Source organism: Alosa alosa, chromosome 16 (assembly GCF_017589495.1).
Source record: "Alosa alosa isolate M-15738 ecotype Scorff River chromosome 16, AALO_Geno_1.1, whole genome shotgun sequence".
NCBI classification, from domain to species: Eukaryota; Metazoa; Chordata; class Actinopteri; order Clupeiformes; family Clupeidae; genus Alosa; species Alosa alosa.
In genome coordinates, this window is record NC_063204.1 from 16,901,068 (window position 1) to 16,920,715 (window position 19,648).

At 40.7% G+C, this 19,648-nt stretch overlaps 2 protein-coding genes across 2 annotated transcripts; both read right to left on the minus strand.

The window, feature by feature from the left end:
* Nucleotides 1-77: 77 nt before the first annotated feature.
* Nucleotides 78-5,877, minus strand: chmp5b (charged multivesicular body protein 5b). Its single transcript, XM_048266419.1, has 8 exons — nt 5,717-5,877; nt 4,758-4,862; nt 4,513-4,559; nt 4,007-4,100; nt 3,843-3,914; nt 3,592-3,700; nt 978-1,093; nt 78-490 (listed from the first exon to the last, which is right to left on the minus strand). Exons 1-8 carry the CDS (start codon nt 5,783-5,785, stop codon nt 440-442), a joined length of 663 nt encoding a protein of 220 aa, XP_048122376.1. The 5' UTR covers nt 5,786-5,877; the 3' UTR covers nt 78-439.
* Nucleotides 5,878-9,955: 4,078 nt separating this feature from the next.
* LOC125310006 (delta-type opioid receptor-like) lies at nt 9,956-17,916 on the minus strand. Its single transcript, XM_048267165.1, has 4 exons — nt 17,720-17,916; nt 17,214-17,502; nt 15,145-15,497; nt 9,956-14,747 (listed from the first exon to the last, which is right to left on the minus strand). Exons 2-4 carry the CDS (start codon nt 17,444-17,446, stop codon nt 14,203-14,205), a joined length of 1,131 nt encoding a protein of 376 aa, XP_048123122.1. The 5' UTR covers nt 17,447-17,502; nt 17,720-17,916; the 3' UTR covers nt 9,956-14,202.
* Between the last annotated feature and the right edge of the window lie 1,732 nt (nt 17,917-19,648).

Consider the following 19,648-nt stretch of genomic DNA (forward strand, 5'->3'; position numbering starts at 1 on the left):
AGGGATATTGAACTACTTTTTTGCGCTTTATACAAATAGAACATAATCAATTAAGAAAAGGCTTATTTCAGAAGAAATGAAATATAAAATAATTTATTATGTCACGTGTTGGCAACATTGTTGCAGTACAAAGTCAGTCAACCATACACCAAGATCCCTGCTATAACTACAGAAACAATGCTTTGCCTGACACCCCCATGAAGTAAAATCAAAAGCAATATAGAAAAAGGATTAACATGAAAGTTGATTGCGGTAGATACATTCCTGATATTGATAGCCGTAACAGGTTAGTCTCTGAATGAGCAAAAGACAAACTGAGGTGCTTGCTATCTTAGCATACCCCTTTCCTTCTCAGGCAGATTGGCTGTGTTTATAGGCTTGAGTTTAATATAAACATGATTCTCATATAAAATAAGAGTGCTCCTTGTTCATGTAAGCTTTATGTTGCAGGGATCTGAGGTAAGCCAAATTCATCAACCAGAACACCATCCTGAAATGCAAACATAAGAAAACATTTTTTAGGGATGAACGAAGTACTTCTCACTTACCAGCTTTGATTTAATTATACAAGTATACATTTCAAGTGTAGTATTAAGATGTGTTAAAATAGAAAAGGATTAAATCCAATCTCAGATTCTTATCTCTAGGGATTAGTTGTCCTGCAATAAATAGCTCTTTATCTGGACTCCGGGTAGCACACTATCAATCTCGTCCAGTATGAATCTCTCCTGTCAATTGCACAGCCAATACCAATTTCCCCCTATTGGCTCAAGGATAGCTGGTGGACAGGGGCCAATCCCATTACCCAGCTGGTCCCGTTCCACTGCACTCACCATGAGCATTTGTCATGCTGCTGTGCTGCTTTTGTCACTAAGAGATGTGGAATGGACTTCCCAACTCTCTTAGATGAGAGAGGAACAATGCTGATCTTGTGAGCATCAGGCTTGTAAAAAGAAACAACAAAAACAAACATTTACCCTGTTGGTAGATTTGTCTCCTGGTAGACCCTCGGGTATGGATGGAGCAGTGGAGGCTTCGTCAAGGTAAGAGGAGTCCTCATCAAAGAGCAGTTCATCACCAAGTGCATCCAGTTCTAAGAGCAAAGCACATGACACTGCTGAAAACTAAAATGATCCCCATCAAACAGTGTAATATCCTTCAGTGTGCAGCATCCTGTTCTTTCTCTTAACGTCTCTCATATGAAGAGCAGGGGTGTATTCCAATTAGGTGACAAACCTGAGGAGTATTTCACAAAACCTAGATAAGGGATTAAGCTGGTATTGTTTGGTTATCCTGGCTGAATTTAGCCTTGACTTGGTTTCACAAGAGATGGCACACAAGTTACCATGGGGATTTATTCTGTGCACCTAGACTGGTCCCAACCAGGCGAACAGCCAGACTTAGTTAATTGGTACGTATCCTGAATTACTTGCACCAGGCTTGTCCTAGTCGCTACTACACATCCTGGATTGGCGTCAGTGAAACTGTGTTGAGCTAGGATGACCAGACAATGCTAGGTCAAGCCTTGCTTCACAGTAATTTCTTGTGTATTAGCCGCATTGTATACAAGCTGCAGGACAGTGCTTTATGCAAGTTAAAAGAAACAAAACTGCCCCTATGTATAACCTCATAGCTGAAGAAATTTGGCAAAATCAATGTATAAGCCGAGGCTAATAGTTGGGAAATTACGGTATCCCTTATCTTGGATTTCTTAATTCTGCCTTTGTGAAATACAGTTAATCCAGAGGAAATGGTACACCTCCTAATAGAAGAGCCCTTTGGCTTGGTTTAGTTTGGAGATGGAAGCCCCCAGGCTGTTCTGTTATCATTGGGAAATTACGGTATCACTTATCTTGGATTTCTTAATTCTGCCTTTGAGAAATACAGTTAATCCAGAGGAAATGGTACACCTCCTAATAGAAGAGCCCTTTGGCTTGGTTTAGTTTGGAGATGGAAGCCCCCAGGCTGTTCTGTTATCGTTGGGAAATTACGGTATCACTCATCTTGGATTTCTTAATTCTGCCTTTGTGAAATACAGTTAATCCAGAGGAAATGGTACACCTCCTAATAGAAGAGCCCTTTGGCTTGGTTTAGTTTGGAGATGGAAGCCCCAGGCTGTTCTGTTATCGTTGGGAAATTACGGTATCACTCATCTTGGATTTCTTAATTCTGCCTTTGTGAAATACAGTTAATCCAGAGGAAATGGTACACCTCCTAATAGAAGAGCCCTTTGGCTTGGTTTAGTTTGGAGATGGAAGCCCCCAGGCTGTTCTGTTATCATTGGGAAATTACGGTATCACTTATCTTGGATTTCTTAATTCTGCCTTTGTGAAATACAGTTAATCCAGAGGAAATGGTACACCTCCTAATAGAAGAGCCCTTTGGCTTGGTTTAGTTTGGAGATGGAAGCCCCAGGCTGTTCTGTTATCATTGAAATGGGTATCTTAATTCTGCCTTTGTGAAATACAGTTAATCCAGAGGAAATGGTACACCTCCTAATAGAAGAGCCCTTTGGCTTGGTTTAGTTTGGAGATGGAAGCCCCAGGCTGTTCTGTTATCGTTGGGAAATTAGGTATCTCTGCCTTTGTGAAATACAGTTAATCCAGGAAATGGTACACCTCTAATAGAAGAGCCCTTTGGCTTGGTTTAGCGGTATCACTTATCTTGGATTTCTTAATTCTGCCTTTGTGAAATACAGTTAATCCAGAGGAAATGGTACACCTCCTAATAGAAGAGCCCTTTGGCTTGGTTTAGTTTGGAGATGGAAGCCCCCAGGCTGTTCTGTTATCAGGTTTACAACTTCCTCTGGGTTGTCTTACCACTAAACCACCTACTTGGAAACATGACCTGGTGTGTCGAACTTCTCAGGAGTGACAGGAGCAACGCGACACAACAGACCCACAATTCAGTTTGGCAACGGATGACGTAAGCCCATGTAAAGTGGACGGGATGTGTCTCCAGCACTGCACCGCACGCAACTGTGTGTGGGAGCTGTAAGACTGATCTTAGCCAGTCTGATTAGTTTCACAACCAGCCATCAATAAAATAGTGGCTTAACGGCTCCCACACACAGCTGCGTTCCGTCAACGCATTCCAGTGGGTGTTCCCGACGGTAGCTATGCAAATGACTTGAAGTAAAACCGTAATGTGATTGGTTGGTGCCGTCCGTAGATTGGCTTGATTGGCCGGTGCCGTCTGTCGGTGCAGCAACAGCTGAACTCCTCAACGCGAGCAGCGGAGAAACGCTGACGTGGACGGACCCACAATTCAGTTCGGCAACGGATCACGTGAGCCCATTTAAAGTGAATGGGATGCGTCTCCAGCAACGCGATGCACGCAGCTGTGTGTGGGAGCCGTTAGGCTGATCTTAGCCAGTCTGATTAGTTTCACAACCAGCCATCAATAAAATAGTGGCTTTAAATAGACATTGCTTGGTATGAAATGCGGGTTGATCTGTCATTTCCTTTTTTCAGCTGTGCTTAAGACCTTTGTCATGATCTGTGGATCTATACTGTGCTAGCTTGCACAATGGAGCAAAACAGCTGACATGCTAAAATAATACACTTTCTTGTGTTGGATGGTAATACTGACCCGCCTCAAGGTCGTCTTCATCTATGTCGGGAGTGCCATAGCTTCGGCTCAGGGCCTCCTGTACTTCATTAGCATCCTCCATCATGTCCTCCAGCTGGTCTTGCAGATCCTGCAACCAAACAAAAACATCATCAATATATCATCCATCAAGATAATGTTGAATGATCACATTTCTTCACATGCCCGCAAGGCACATGACCAATGCATTGTAGGAATACAGAGAGAATATTGTGAATGTAAAAAAAGCTTACGTCAATCTGATCAATCTTCACATTTTTGTATGCCTTTTTCATGTCTTTGGCTGCGATCTTCATGGCGTCCACCTACAAACAGGAGATGGGGGAGTTGAATCCATAGTATTTTTAAGCTGTTTGAGGTTTGTTTGTGTGAATGTGTGGTATGTAGTAGTTCATACAGTGGTTTTAGTGTCCTTCAGGGTCTGGATGGTATAGTTGGCTTGTTCCATGTTGAAGGATTGTTGCGTCAACTGATCTCTCTGCCCCTCATACCTACAGAACAGAGGACACATCAGACTGGGGTAGGTAGAGATACCTTCTTGTTTTAATTTGTTGACTGCTGGTGATAAGCAGCGTTTTACTTGCCATTATCCAAGCACAACTTGCTAAATGTAATATGATAAACGTTTCACCAAAGAGCACAAATAGCAAAATATAAGGTAAACATCCTTGGCCTTCATTTAAGCACAAAGTATTAAACTCTTGACTTTGGGATAATTGAACATCCGTCTAATCACAAGCAAAACATGATATATATGGTATATGCTGACTGATGTATTGCACCAATACTCATTATACACCAATGTGTACAATTTATAGAAAATACATCTTTAATCATACTTCAATCAAAATACCTTTACCTAGTGGTAAGTTTGTAACGACTAAATGTGTGTGATTGACTTACATTCTCTTCTGCTTCAGGACTCGCATTGCTTTCTGCTTCACCATGTTCTGGAAAGATTTAGAAGGAAAAATTATAGTCAATCATTCTATTATGACGGGCTATGCAGATGTGTAAGATTAGAATTAGATATAGGGACATTTAACTTATTTCAACAGCACCTCTAATTCTTAAAGGTAATTCTCTAAAGCACTCTTAAACAGGCCACTCAATGTGTATGTTAGTGTCAGGTAAGTTACTGATACTACCTTCGAGGGTCCATCTCGCATCTTCTTCATCTGATCCTTGTATTTCGCCAGTTCTGCATCTAACCTGGCTATTTTCTTGTCAACGGATTCAGCCCGTGCATCCACCTGTGTGTGTCAATGAGAGAGATACAGGTGCAAGAGGCAACATTGTAACATACTGCTGATTTCACCCGGTCTAGAAACCATTATTCGTGCCATATATGACTTCCTAAATCGAATCGCTTGCCATGCAACCTGTCTTTCAAGTCGGACAGTCCACGCCCATAATAGAACAACCACTTCATGACCCGGATGAATACTTTGTAATTGATGTTTTTATTTATTTCCTCAAGATCACGACAGATAATAGAGCATTGGTCACTCTGGCATTAGCTTTGTTTTCAAGTTCCCAAGGTACCAGCTCTGGCAGTTAGATAACATCACGCCTATAGTATAGGCCTATCAAAGACGCAATAAAATTGACAGCAAAACATTTCGAGCAAAACCAATGTAACCTACGTCATTACAGGCCGCACTGACTTTAGCACACTACGTTACACTCCATGTCGCTGTTTTTGTAGCAATGAACTATAGAATAAATGTGACAACGTTAACGTTACTAGATATCTTGTTAATGTTAGCAGAGAATGTGTTCTGATGTTAGCTAAGTAGCTTCTAATGTTAGATGTTCTGTTTAATGATTCGCCAAATCGGTCTGTTTGAACGACTCTGAGCCCACACTAAATAAATTCACTATCACGTAACGTTACAATAATGTTATAGTCTGAGTATATAGTCTATAGTATGAGCATTACTATACATTTTCATGTCTTTCGTGTTGACAAAGCTGAGATTCTTCAACAGAAGTCTGAATTATTTCTCTAGCTAACGCTAGCTGTCATGACAGCTCATTAACAATGAACAAAGTTCCTTTGTTTGGTACGACAAGGCATTCAAAAGTTATTTGAATGAATACTTACACCTCCTATGCAATCTGTTAAGTTCGGGGGTGGCCCCTTAGCTTTTCCTCGACCAAAAATTCGATTCATTTCGTCTAAAGTTAAACAATTAAGGCAGAACAAATGGCTAAACAGTTTACAGCCCTACGAAACTGAACCCAGCTATCCCGGAAATAACATCACGATGACGTTTTCAGTCACATGTTTATGAGCCATGTCTACCGCTTTGGCATGTTTAAATGGGACACAACCTGTATACCTAATAGACCTCACCTGACCATTAGAATAATGCACAACATAAAATAGCCTATTTACTCGTCGGAGCGTTGTTTGCCCTTTCAGGCAGGACGTTAATTCTTGTGTGCAAAATAGTCTAAAATCCTATCAAGGCCCAGACTAATAATAATAATAATAATAATAATAATAAATGCAACAGAATAAAGTAAATTAATAAAATCCCTTCCTCTATTGGGTAATTTAGTCTACATCACAATAGCCTAATCAATGTTATGGTTTCCATCAAAACTAAACAAAATATTATTAATAATAATAATAATAATAATAATAATAATAATAATAAACCCAATAGGACCTTGAGCTAGTCTCAATTTCTGTTCTAAGTGCTACTCCCATTCAGATGACAATTAATCGTCATTGTTCCTTGTCACCCTGTCCATTCCATTGCTTTTGTTCCTCTTCTGTTCATCTTCACCTCCTGTCTCTGTTGTTTTTCCTTGGTTCTCGATCTTCTCTCCCTTCTTGCCTCCTCTCTGCTGAGCTGATGAGCAGAATATTTTTTCTGGCTCCATAGGCCCCACTCTTTCCCCCCTCCACTCCATCTACAGTGCACTGTCCCCATTTTCATTTTGTCCAGAGTTCACCTAGCTTCTAGCTCCCTCCTTTCTTTGTTGAGGTCTTGATGCTCAGGATGGTCATTCATAGTTGCTTCAAGTTTTTCCTGCTCTGTCCTGAAGAAATGCCATTATATCCTGCATGAGAGTTCAAGGCAGCCGTTGTGACCACAATCTGGTCAGTATAAACTTCTTGGTGATCTATCTTTACCAGGGGCGTGCAGAGACCTTTGAAGGGGCAGGGGCTAACATTTAAAAAAGGGCACATGGAACAACATTTTCAGAAAACGTGTTAACTTTATTTAACACATTTTTCTCATGTCTCTCCTTGGTTCTGAAAATTCAATAGGAGTGCATGTACTGTAGGCCTACTGTAGCCAGGGCACAGACAGATAGGTCTTTTCAGTTTTCATTAGGCTATTGTCTACACAGAGATCATAGGCTATAAGGCTACATCTTATTGATTAAATTAAAAGCTAATTTGAATAGCCTAGAAATCTAGACGCACCCTAGCGGCAGCAAATATGTTATTGCCTAGTCTGGCTTGTCAGGCTATAATTTTATTATCACAGTGAACTACCACCATTAGCAAGCTGGTGTCTTGCAGATTCACGTGCTGTGCGTGTGGCCACTGAGTGAAATTACGCGTAATGTAGCCTACTGTAAACAGAGAACGACATGTGGAGTTGGGTTAACAACTAGTAGCCTATGTCGTCGGCTTATGACTATTTAGAAAAGGTTTGCCTACTCTGTTTTATGAACTAGGTCTACTAACCTAAGCTACTATAATATAACAGAATATGTTATGAACGTTCAGCCTTATATTTTCCGAAGCTGCCAGGTTATTGAAATGGATGGACCATGACATGGTTAAAACGGGTTTGATAGCCTACTTCATTAAACATGAAATAACTTTAAACATTTTATTCTCTATCTCTAAGCTGAATACTATTGCATGTTCAGATAGGCTAACTGCCAAGTGACCTTACCGTGCTCCCAAACGTCTCCTGCAGCCCTGTGCCTGCGTGCACCTTCTGAGAATTCACTGAATGTATGACGTCACGGATTGGTGGCCGCAAGGCATTTCAATTAACACAGAAAATTGTTATTTTTGTAAATGTCTAATTTCACAAACTATTAATGAGACATTTTAGCGAAAATTCACGTTGGAACTAGCGGAAGTATTACAAATTTTAAAAAGTAAAAAACGGGTCTTGTCAAAAGGGCACTTGGACATCAAAGGGGCAAAAGGGCAGGTGCTAGAGCCCCTGTAGCCCCCCTTCTCTGCACGTGTCTGACCTTTACCATGGTAACGAAAGGTCCACACCCATGGCATTGCTCCGAATTCTAGGATCAGGAAGCAAAGTAAAGTGTGAGTGACAGCAACCATTGAATGGCATTGACATACCTCTCTGAAGGGTATGTTCTGTGTGCTTATAATCACTGCCCTGATTAATGCATTCTGCATCAACAAGAAACATCCTCTTTTTCTAACAACCCTCTATCCCTCATTCCTCCCATCCCATGGTCTTGTGTTTGTAGAGGACTGATTAAACTCGTCTCATCTGTAAATGGCAAAGGAAATTTTGTATTTAAAGGGAATTATGATTTTTGTGGTTCATTGAATTAAGAAATTAAGACTATGCCCTGCTTTGTCACTTTTTCCCTTTCATCTCCCCTTTCACTGCAACATTTTCAACTCACGAGTCTGGGCCAAAGTCAGACCTATCAGAAAATGAATAAACTTGGTGACATTTACCCTTCCCCTCCATTTCTCCTAAGGTTATAAACTGATTACACCAGCGACATCAGCTCTTCGCTCCGTGCTCACCTCCATCAAAGGCTCTCTTTCCCTCTAGTCTGGAGTTGTGTGGGTTCCCAACCATGCTTTTACTCTTACTGGTTTTCTACTTGCATTTCTTCACCTGCTTATTAAATAATTTTCTGCTCTAATTGCAAATTCACAGAATGCACATGTTCACACGTCAGAACTAAATATTGCACCGTTTTTGCCTTTATTTTACGTAATGTACTTGAATAGGTCTGCTGTGTCCTTACTGGCTCAGAATAGATACAGATTACATATGTCAGTCACCGTATCTCATATGCAGGGGAACTTTCTTCCCCCCCCCTTTACTGGTCCCTTTTCTGTAAAGTCTCCATCCTGCTGCTCTCCAGCGTTTTCCATATCAGTTGGTTCCTGTCCCTTCCTCAGGCTGTTCTCTCCATGTCCCATGGCTCCATCTTCTCCCTTGTTATCAAGAACTTGCCGGGCTCATCTGTTCCGCTGTCTTCCCTTCAGATTCCCACAGAGGAACCTTTCTCATATCAGTTGGCCTCCTGTCCTTCTTCCTCAGCTGAATACAAAGCTCTGATTTTCCAAGTCATCTAATTTATACTTTCTTAGTGTATTCACACTCTTAGTTCTCCTCCCTCTCCAGTTGATTACACTGAATTCTAGTGAATGTTGGTTGATGATACTTTACAATCAAGTCCCATCTGTTCCCATGTGTGAGCTATGTGTGTTAACAAAGCCACATTTTGTATACTGTAGATTTTGTAACCCTATGAGCCAATGTTACATATTCTGAGATAGATGTAATAACACTATCACTGCTGAGGCTAAGCTGCTAATAACTATTCATTATTTCTTATTTTTCTTTTTAAAATGATTGATATTGGTACCACTACTACTACTAATTAACTTATTATTATTATTATTATTATTATTATTATTATTCAAATCATCTTAAAGAAAAGAAAACTATGGGAAGGCCATATTTAAAGGGTTTGGCCTGAAATGAGTATGAAACTACACAGAATGTCTGAGATTATTATAACATTTTAGAGAGTAAACTCAGCGTAAAACCCCTGTGAAGTCAAGTGAATGTTGATTAAATGCACCACACCTGGATGTAAGCCTACAGTAATTGTGAGTGCTGAGAGGAAAGCATTGTGTAGTACCCACTGTCTGCCTCTAGGTTTTGCTCAAGTACAGTCATGAATGCTACCAAGCATAATAGTCCTAGGGAATCATACTTAAAATGCTAAATTACTTATTAACTGATCATTTATGAGATATCCTGTTTATATAATTAAATGTAAATATTAAAAAATATATAATTCTAGATACTGACTAATACTTGCATTAGCCTATAGACATATTTTATTTTCTACCATAACCCCTGGAATGAAAATGCATTATTTTGCTGATAAATATACAGTCCATATGCCTTGCTTTTGTATAGCTGATTTGACACTGCAAAGGGCACTAATGCATCAGTGTCAGTATTAGTTTTGTTTACCTGTATACCTATTGTCTCTCAGTGACCGCATAAAACATTTGCCCACACATGCTCTGAACATAACACAATCCATGTTATTTATCTGTCTGGACCCATGGTTGTCTTTATAATCCATTTTATTGTTCATGTGCTTTTAAGTGTCATTGAGAATGGATTTAGCCCAAGCACTGAAATGTAATTGGAGGCCTTTATTAGCACTAAACCACTGGCACAAAGGAAAACACAGTAACACTGTAGGGGAGACGAGAGTTGACTTTAAAGAAAGTAAGACCCCGGGTTTGTGACAGAGGTTGGTGACACTCTGAGCCAGACTTCTAAAATCCTGTGCCTCCGTCCCCCTAGGCTGTGTGCGTTGCCATGACAACCTTTTGATCCTTGATTGTCCAAGTCAAATGTAGAATTGGAACTTTCAGAGGTCAGAGAGGCAGAGCGACTGAGTGACTGAGCCTGAAGACATCTGTTGAAACTGGATTTGTTTCTCTGCACCCGAGGTAAGCTGTCAAATCTATTCTGCAGAACTGCAACCACAAGAACATACCCACAAAGGTAAGAAAACAGCTGAACCATGAACTCATGGTTTTTATACAAGCCAGTTGATTGTCATCTATTCAGTGGTTATATTGCATCTATAACAAAAACTGAATTAGATTTGTTTCAAATGCCCATCCCCATTACGGCCACTGCTATAGGGAGGGGAACAAATCTTCAGTAGAATGATCCATCACTCATTTTCTCACATGGGACTGACACAGTATCAACACAAGATGACAAAGGCCATTTGACCTTTCTCTCTTGTTCTCACTCTCTGACACACGCTGTATATTATCATAATGCTAAAGTTTAACTGCTATTTTCTCTTCAGGAATTATAATGGTTGCCACTAAAGGAAAGGGAGGCTTAAGAACTGGTTGCCTTTCTCAAGAGAGTGAAGAATCAGACAATGCAGACAGAAAGGTCAGCTTTTGTGTAATTAGATTTATGATCTAAGTATGCACTATATTTTCTAAGATAGATATTTAGTTCAAGAGTAAAATTAAAGCAAACATACACTGGGCATTTTGGAACCTTCACAAGAGAGGACATTTCAGACACATTTAGATTCAGACACCGCAAAGAAGTGAATCATGAATCCCCCATGTACATCAGCCAGCTTTTTAGAGAAATCTAAACATAATACAGTTCAAACAGTCATAACAGCTAAAACAATATAAAGTCATAGTCAGAAGACAATATAGCAATCATTTTAGTTTCAGCTAAAATGAATATAGGTACCACATATAATATCTTATATATTACTGCTACCATACCAGCACTATTGTGGATGATAATGATAATAATAACAGCTATAATAATAATAATAATAATAATAATAGTGGAAGGAGGAGGGCAGAATGAAGAAACAACAGACTTAAACTGTTTACATTTTTCTGTAAAGGTATAGGCCTACATGAGATTGCTCACAATATGGCCAACAACATGTAGCTATATATAGGCCTAGAGAGATTCAATTAAAGTCGGTTCTGCAGTTAAGGGGCTAGCAGGGCTAGACGGGAGCTCTGCATCAAGGCACTGTTTTTACAGAAGAGCCATGAACCCAGGAGCACAGAACCCCTATTTTACTGGGCTGAAAAGTAATTGGAGTTCACATACTAAATAATCATAACAGTTATATAGTGCATTACAAAATAAAGTGTTCATGGATGATTAACAAACAGATAAAAGTCTTTCGTCACAAAAATCACATTTTCAAGTTTACTTGTTGTAGCGCTTGACAGGTATTCAGAATGTTTCATCCATTCAATACTGTAGTAGATTTAAAATACAACAGAAGCAGTGACTCCTAGGACAGCATACAAGTTTAGCCTTTCATCCATATAGTAAAGATCCGGTAGCAATAAACACATATATAAGGAGTCCTCTTTGTCTTTTTTCATTAACATTCCTGTACAAAGTTGGTGGGATTTGACAAATGTGCACAACATTGCAGAAGCGTTTTTCTGACCTTACAAGCCAGTGCTCACTGGCATTGCTGATGACATTTCAACATTTGTAAAAATAACCATCAAAAAGCATATATACATCTCGTGTCCATTTACTGACATGAAAACACATTTTAGCCTGGCCTCCGCCTGCCTACGTTCTTCCGGTCGATTTCTATTCCCTACAGTACTCCGAAGTCTATACAATTTCTTAGCACAGTGACAAATAAGAACTGTAGAATGCACCTGCAAGCTCTTTTCTGACACATCATATTACCTCTGAAGCACTTTTAACTAGTTCAGCCTAAGGCATGTTATTCATTTAACACCCAGGGTCTGTGACCTAAACTCACACAATTCGGAAATGTACAAAGCAGGCCCTACTGCAGGTGAGCTGATGCTACACCACAAACACACCTCAATCACGTAGTCTAACACCTTAAAAGATTTAAATCTCAACATGCTTGGTGGAATTCCAGCAATCAACATTGAGTTTGAGCCCTCTGTCAAATGTATGATCATTCAGGTCCAGGATTTTCTCTAGCAAAGCCGTAATTTCCATAGTTATTTACAGAGGTTGTGTGTGTGTGTGTGTGTGTGTGTGTGTGTGTGTGTGTGTGTGTGTGATGTGTGTTTGTCTGTACAAGTGTGTGAGGGTGTTTATGTGTGTATGGATGGGATGCTTTACATCCTGGACCAATAAGTGCACTTTTGGCTAAAATCTGGATCAGAAACGTTCTGGACTGTTTTTAAAAAAACAGATATAGTAAAAAGTAACAAAATGATACTAACAAAATGACACATAAAAATGTAGAAACAACTAAAAGTAAATTAAATAAGCTGATGAACAAAGCAATTTGTTATTGATGTGTAAAATGTAGTACTACATCTAACAGAAAGGCAGACTGTTTTTAAAAAGCATAGCTTGTCCCTGAGGAATGCACTACCCACAGTTCAGAATATTCCCAAAGGCTTCACTGCTGCAGTCTCCCTTAAGAGACCCATGGCTCGTTAATTAATTCCATAATCATGAACACTTCACTGCTATACTGTTTTAATAAATTAGCAAAAACATATGTCATAATTATTTAATTACTCTCCTACATGGAATAGGATACATAACAACAACAGCAACAAAAAACACCTTATACAACCGATATCTGTCCCTGCTCTTGCCTGTCTCTCCATCCAACTCCTCAGTGCACCTGACTTAAGCAGTCCAGAAATCATATCTTCAACTGAGGAATACATTTTCATGAGGAATTGTGGAGGCTCTGAGAGATGGTGTGACACCAAAGTATTTGTGAATAATTCAGTTGGAGTGTGACACCAGTGTCAGACAGGAAGGACACGCTTATTACTGCATGGCCATGCCTGGGAATCAAGATGCCTGAAGATATTAGCAACTTTATTAGATGGACCAAAGCACGGGCACTGTAATGAAAGTCATATCAGCACGAGAGATTTTTTGTGGATGTAATAGATTATTTTCCATTCTCCAGGTAAGAATACTGAGCTATTCAGCTGTCACTAAAATAATGGTTTTCATGATAAGACACCCTAGAAATCCTATCTTGACATAAAGAGGATAGAACCCTAATAGGTAGTTTAACCATATTTCCTTTTGGGAAGGAGACACAGGAATTTAACCCTGCATTTCCAATTAAGTGTTAAACTTAAACAATCATTTTTAATGGCCAAAAATAGCAAAGTCACTTTGAGCTGACTGGCAACATAATTGTGTTGAAATGCATGGAATGGAGGAACACTGACTCAGTGACTCAGAAAACAGTGAATAAGCAGCATTGTATAAGATGTCAGCAAAACTGATGGAGCACATTTTCTTTGCTGATAAAGGCTTGATTAGAGTTGCCTCTAAATTCATTGTGCATTCACCACACCGTGATAAAAATGTATACAAAAAATAAATGTAAAAGTACACACACATTTGCACACACACACTGCTATACATAAATAATACAAATAAAGATATTTAGAAAATATGAATTTATATTTTAATAGTATAATATATCCTAAATTAATATAACTATATATCTGTCTTAGTTTAAACCATGTATATTATTATATCAGAAAACTCATATTGGCCCCTGTCTGAAGAATGAGTAAACCACAGTTGAGAAAAAAATATTTTGAACAACCAATTATGACAATGACAGGATGTCGGTGACAGTTTCCTCCCTTTTGCTGTGTCTGAGAACAAAATGAGAGGGTTCACTTTGGATGTCCAGCAGGCGTTATTATGAGGGAGGGTTTTTCTGAAGTCGTCACAGGGCTGATGTGACCTGAGTCAATCCTAAGTCATGAGAGTCCTCCTTCCCAGCCTGTGTGATGGAGGACAGTTCCACGGCTAGTCAGGCCGGCTTGGCGGTCCGCGGTGGGCTCTCAGCGGGGCGGGGGAGCTGACGCACCCCAGGCTCTCCCTCCCTGCTGTTCCCCCTGGCCTGACGCCCAGATCTGCCCCTGCCCCCGCGCATGGGGAAGCAAAAGTCCTTGAAGCAGCGCTTGAAGTTCTCATCCAGGAAGGCGTAGAGCACGGGGTTGAGGCTGCTGTTGGTGTAGCCCAGGGCCACACAGAAAAAGTAGGCGGCCATGACAGGCGTGGTCTCTGGCACGACCATCAGAGCCTTGACCAGGATAAAGATGTGGATGGGCATCCAGCACACCACGAACACCAGCACCACCACCATCACCAGGCGTGTGATGCGCCGCAGGTTGCGGTCCTTTTCTCGCGAGCCGGAGAGCATGCGCACGCTGCGCAGGCGCAGAATCATCAGCGAGTAGCAGACAGTGATGATTAGGACGGGCACCACGAAGGCCAGAACAAACACGCACAGCTTCATCACCCTGTCCCAGTACTCATACGGCTCAGGGAACTGCAGGGCGCACTCGGTGGTCCCTGCAAAGGGCAGGGGGGTGCATGATGGGAAAGCAAAGAGCAAAAGTTGAGCAATCGAATGGATAGAGGGATAGAGACATAAAGGAGAGAGAGGGGAAAGGGGAAAAGGAGGACGGCCAAGCTGGCGCATTTAAAAATGAATCAATGATAAATGCGGTAATTACTGCTGGATTTATGATACATGCTTTGGGATTAAGCAGGCGTCTGGGGGCTCATTTATTTCTGATGAAGCGATCAACAATCCATCAGACAGGCCAGGTAAGCTCTCTAATAAACTAACCAATCAAAAGCCCTGCAGCCAACGGCTCTGCAGTGTTTAGGCCTCAGCACTAGCACATTCCTGTCAGAAGGTGAGGTACATACAACATAAGATCAAATGGCAAGCAACCTGTCTTACCATTATTGGTTTGGGTACCTCCGAGCACCATGGCGGGCACCCCGGCAGCTGAAGAGAGCACCCAAATGCCCACGTTGATGCCCTTGGCTTTAAGTGGGGTGCGGAAGTCTAGTGCCTTCACTGGGTGGCACACGGCCACATAGCGATCCACGCTCATCATGGTGAGGGTTAGAATACTGGTGAACATGTTGTAGTAGTCAATGGAGATGAAGACCTTGCACACCACCTCACCAAAGGGCCAAGAGTGGAGCAGATAGTCTGCATTCTGGAAGGGCATGGTAGTGGTCACCAAAGCATCGGCCAGGGCCAGATTGAAGATGTAAATGTTAGTGGCCGTCTTCATCTTGGTGTACCTTGGCATAGTAAAGAGCACAGACAGGGGGTGAGTTGGGGGGCGGACACAGAGACAGAAGAGAGGTCCTAGAGGGCTCCGTTCTGTTGCAAAGATAGCAGCTAAAGGTGCCAATGAAATGCTATGGTCAAGAGGACAATTTTGGTTGCTCAGCCTCACACTACCAGTCAAAGCATTGCTGATTACTTCATTAAAAATAAGTTAGACAGTTAGAACAGTTGGAGCACTGAGAATAAAGCAGCGATTTGAAAACAAGACCCTTAATGGCCATAATCTCAATTTTCTAAACATTCCTGCCAGGGATGTCTTTTGATCAGTGAGTGATTTACTGTGCATTTACTTATCCCTAAGGATGGGCAGCCAGGAGTAATGATGGGGTGTGATTTAAAGAAAGAGCAAAGACAATAAAACATGGTGCATTTGTCTTTGTGTTAGTGTGTGTGTGTGTGTGTGTGTGTGCGTGTGTGTGTCCATGGTTTCGGACAAAATCGAGACCTTTAGAGCCATCGGAGCATCAGGCATTAGGTAAACTGCATTTCTGGAGCTACTTTAATTGGATTTAAGTTTTCAAGCATGGCAAGGACAATCAATCAATATTGTTAACATTTTTTTTCTCCTTCAATTTTTTAAAGACCTATAGATCAAATGTTGTGCAGTATAATCAATCAATTATATCAATGATTCACTAAACTGGCTTAGTAAATCACTGCAAAACAAGTTCAATTTGTCATAAATCAGCAGCTCGTAGCCTCTTACGTGACAGAGCGGGGTTACTCAGGAATGTGGTGTGTTATCGATTTGTCAGTGAAATGACACTTCAGGGCTTTCAGGTGCTCATAAACACACACACACACACACACACACACACACACACACACACAGATACAAATATGCTGTACATCAACTAGTCACGCTCAGATTTATTTGTGTCCCCCATCGTAAATACAGAGCCACCTGCTACAGGCGCCTGAAAAACCGCCATAAAAACAACTGAATCAGCATGCTACGTGTCAGAGAAGGGAATCACTCCATTAAATCACATTTAATCACACACACACACACACACACCCCATCCCACAGACACACACATTCTAAAACACATACACACAGGTCTAGCCAGATACAGATCACACATACACACACACACACACACACACACACACACAAGATATGCATCTATACCAAAGAAATCTGACAAAAATGAAAACATATAATTATATATATATATATATATATATATATATATATATAACGTCACGAAAACATAATCATGTCCAAAAACAAACTTGAATACAACCAAGAATGCATGACACACACACACACACACACACACACATGCATCAGTAGAAGCAACCTACAGAAGGGCCTAGGATTATTGAAACAATGCACAGATGCAATCTTGATGTTACAACCACGACACCATTTGTCATATACAAGTCCACAGACAATCACGGTCAAATAAATCCTTAACCCACAGGATTTAGTACACAAGCATACATGATTTTGCTCCAGGCTTTGAGTGAAGCTGGGTCAGACAAGCAATCAAATGGACATGCTCTACACAAAATAAACTACGTCACCTTTTAACGTCATGAATAATTAACAAGCAATAAAAGAAATGTCTATGACATTAGCCCATCCATGACTCCACATCATAAATGTTTATAGACATAGGCTATTTGAAACACAACAGTATTGAAGGAAACAGTAATCATACCTGATAATGACGTACATGACGAGGCAGTTGCCCACCAGTCCCACCACAAAAACCACGGAATAGACTGCCGTGATTACCGGTATAATTGGGGACATGGGCTCGTGCGCCCAGCTGCCGCTGTTGTTATGCGTCAAGTTGCGCGTGTCGGGCAGAGAAGAGTTGGATAGACACTCTTCCACTAAAGACGACAGGCATTTGTCTTCCTTGAAGATTTCTACCAAATTTGGCTCCATTCTCCGAAATCACACTGAAGGACGGACAGAGGCGAGAAGGTGAGGACAGCTGAAGCCTAAAGTACAGGAGAGGAAAGAATCAGAAAGAGGAGAGGAAGCATGAGGAGGAAAAAATGCGCGGGGACACAAAATCGAACGTTGAACTCTGGAAATTGTCTTTACAAAGGAGCTGGTCAGAACACCACAAACAGTCTAGCGCTGAGTTTGGGTGAAATAATGATAGTTCATTCACATATGACATATGTCATTCCAACTTTATCCTGTATTCCTTACCTTAGAAAAACGTTCCCGCGTCGTTGTCCCTGTGCTCCGGGTATTTGAAGGAAATAATGGCAACCAGCGTAATCTTGGCGCACAGACGGGGTCGTGCTGATGGCTGTTACTCAGTAAACTTTGGCAGCGCAAGTCATACTGGAAGATATTGTGCCACCGCGTTTAATCGATTCAGGAGCATTGGGAGCGTGCGTGTGTGCCTCCTCCTACCTCGATTCTAATATGACATCAGATAAATTGACAATTAAACTTAAGCGTGCGCGATATACGACTGAAATGTGCACTGCCAATGAGGGTTTGTGAACGGGCGTACTTGCTAAGAGTGTGCTTTTTGCTCATGTGAAGAACATTATCACAATATATAACACACATATATCCACATGTGCAGTTTAGCGTCATGTATTTGTTTTAAGTAGGTTATTATATGAGATACATTAATCGCTACTTTATATAGTTTTGAACTCAAATAATTTAAACAATCTTTTGTCTAGTATGTTTAGAATATACTGCAAAATGCAGGTTTAAAATGTAACTCCTACTTAACTTTGAAGGTGTGTGTGTGTGTGTGTGTGTGTGTGTGTGTGTTTATTCCTTTCAGGGATACACACATGTGTTGGTGAGACCATGTCTTTCAGAGGGCAGTCTTCTAGCTCAGACATATGCCAGACACTCTGCTTGACAGTGTCCTCTCTCTCTCCATCACACCCCAGTCTCTCTCACACATCTGACAGACACATTCCATCACACAGTCTCTCCATCACACTTAGACATTCAATGGCATGAGGAGTAATGGCATGTGTGTGGATGTGCATGCATTGTTGAGAGATATAGCTCCTAAATGAGTTGTACAGTTGTGTTAAGTAAGCATATTTCTATCTAACTGCTGAACCCCTACCAATGTGCAATTGCTAATGCTATCACTAGGATGAAAGCACCAAAGTCTCTCTCTTTCTCTCTCTCTCTCTCTTTCTCTCTCTCTCTCTTTCTCTCTCTCTCTCTCTCTCTCTCTTTCCCTCTCTCCATCACTCTTTCCATTCTTTATTCATTCCCATCAATTCTACATTTGCATATCCAGACAGAAGTTTTACAAAGTGAACAGAAAGTGAATTGGAACATAACAGAGTCAAACCTAATAGTCACTTACATGAATTAGGCCTAAACCAACATATATATTTCAAGACAAATGTCAAGCTAAATGAAGAAACGTTTTATTTTCTGTAACTTTTAAAAGACAAAGAAAAGAGGGCTCAAAATATCTTCTAACCAACATATTTCAACTTTATTCGCTGCCCTAAGGTCTAAAAGATCTTGCAGGCAGTGATCATGCTGTTATAAATAATCTTGCCATGTTTAAAATGCTGCACTTTTTCCCTTCATAGCCTATCTCTGGCAATTCATTTTTGAATGACTGTAGATAGTAGTATTTTACCCTACGTCTTCGTAGACAGTAGGCTACACCATTAGGCTATCTTGAGAATAAGACTTCACAGCTGCTAACGATCATCCTCCACAACCACGAGGATAGGTAGGCTAAACGGTCGTTCGTCGCCTTTTTGCTTCTTATTGTAAAACCAACTGTTAGGGCCTACACAAGTGGTCGGCATCCCGGTCAATATTTGATATTAAATTTTCAATTTTGAAGCTATTTGTAACTATGTGTAGCCTATGCAACCCGACTGTTGTAGGCTTGCCTACCACTCTCTGCAGTGCCTTGCCTACCATTCTTGCCTACCACTCTAGTTGTAAACAAACGGTCACATGACATTATGAAGTAGGTGCAAAACCTTAATTTCAGATTGTTTCCTATTTATTACTCTCCTTATAAATTCCATTAGTTTCCATGGCAATGAACAGAAGGCTGCCTGACAGGGAAGCTAGAACACGAGCTCTAATAGAAATGTTAGGAAGAGAAAAGGGTGAAGTAAAGAA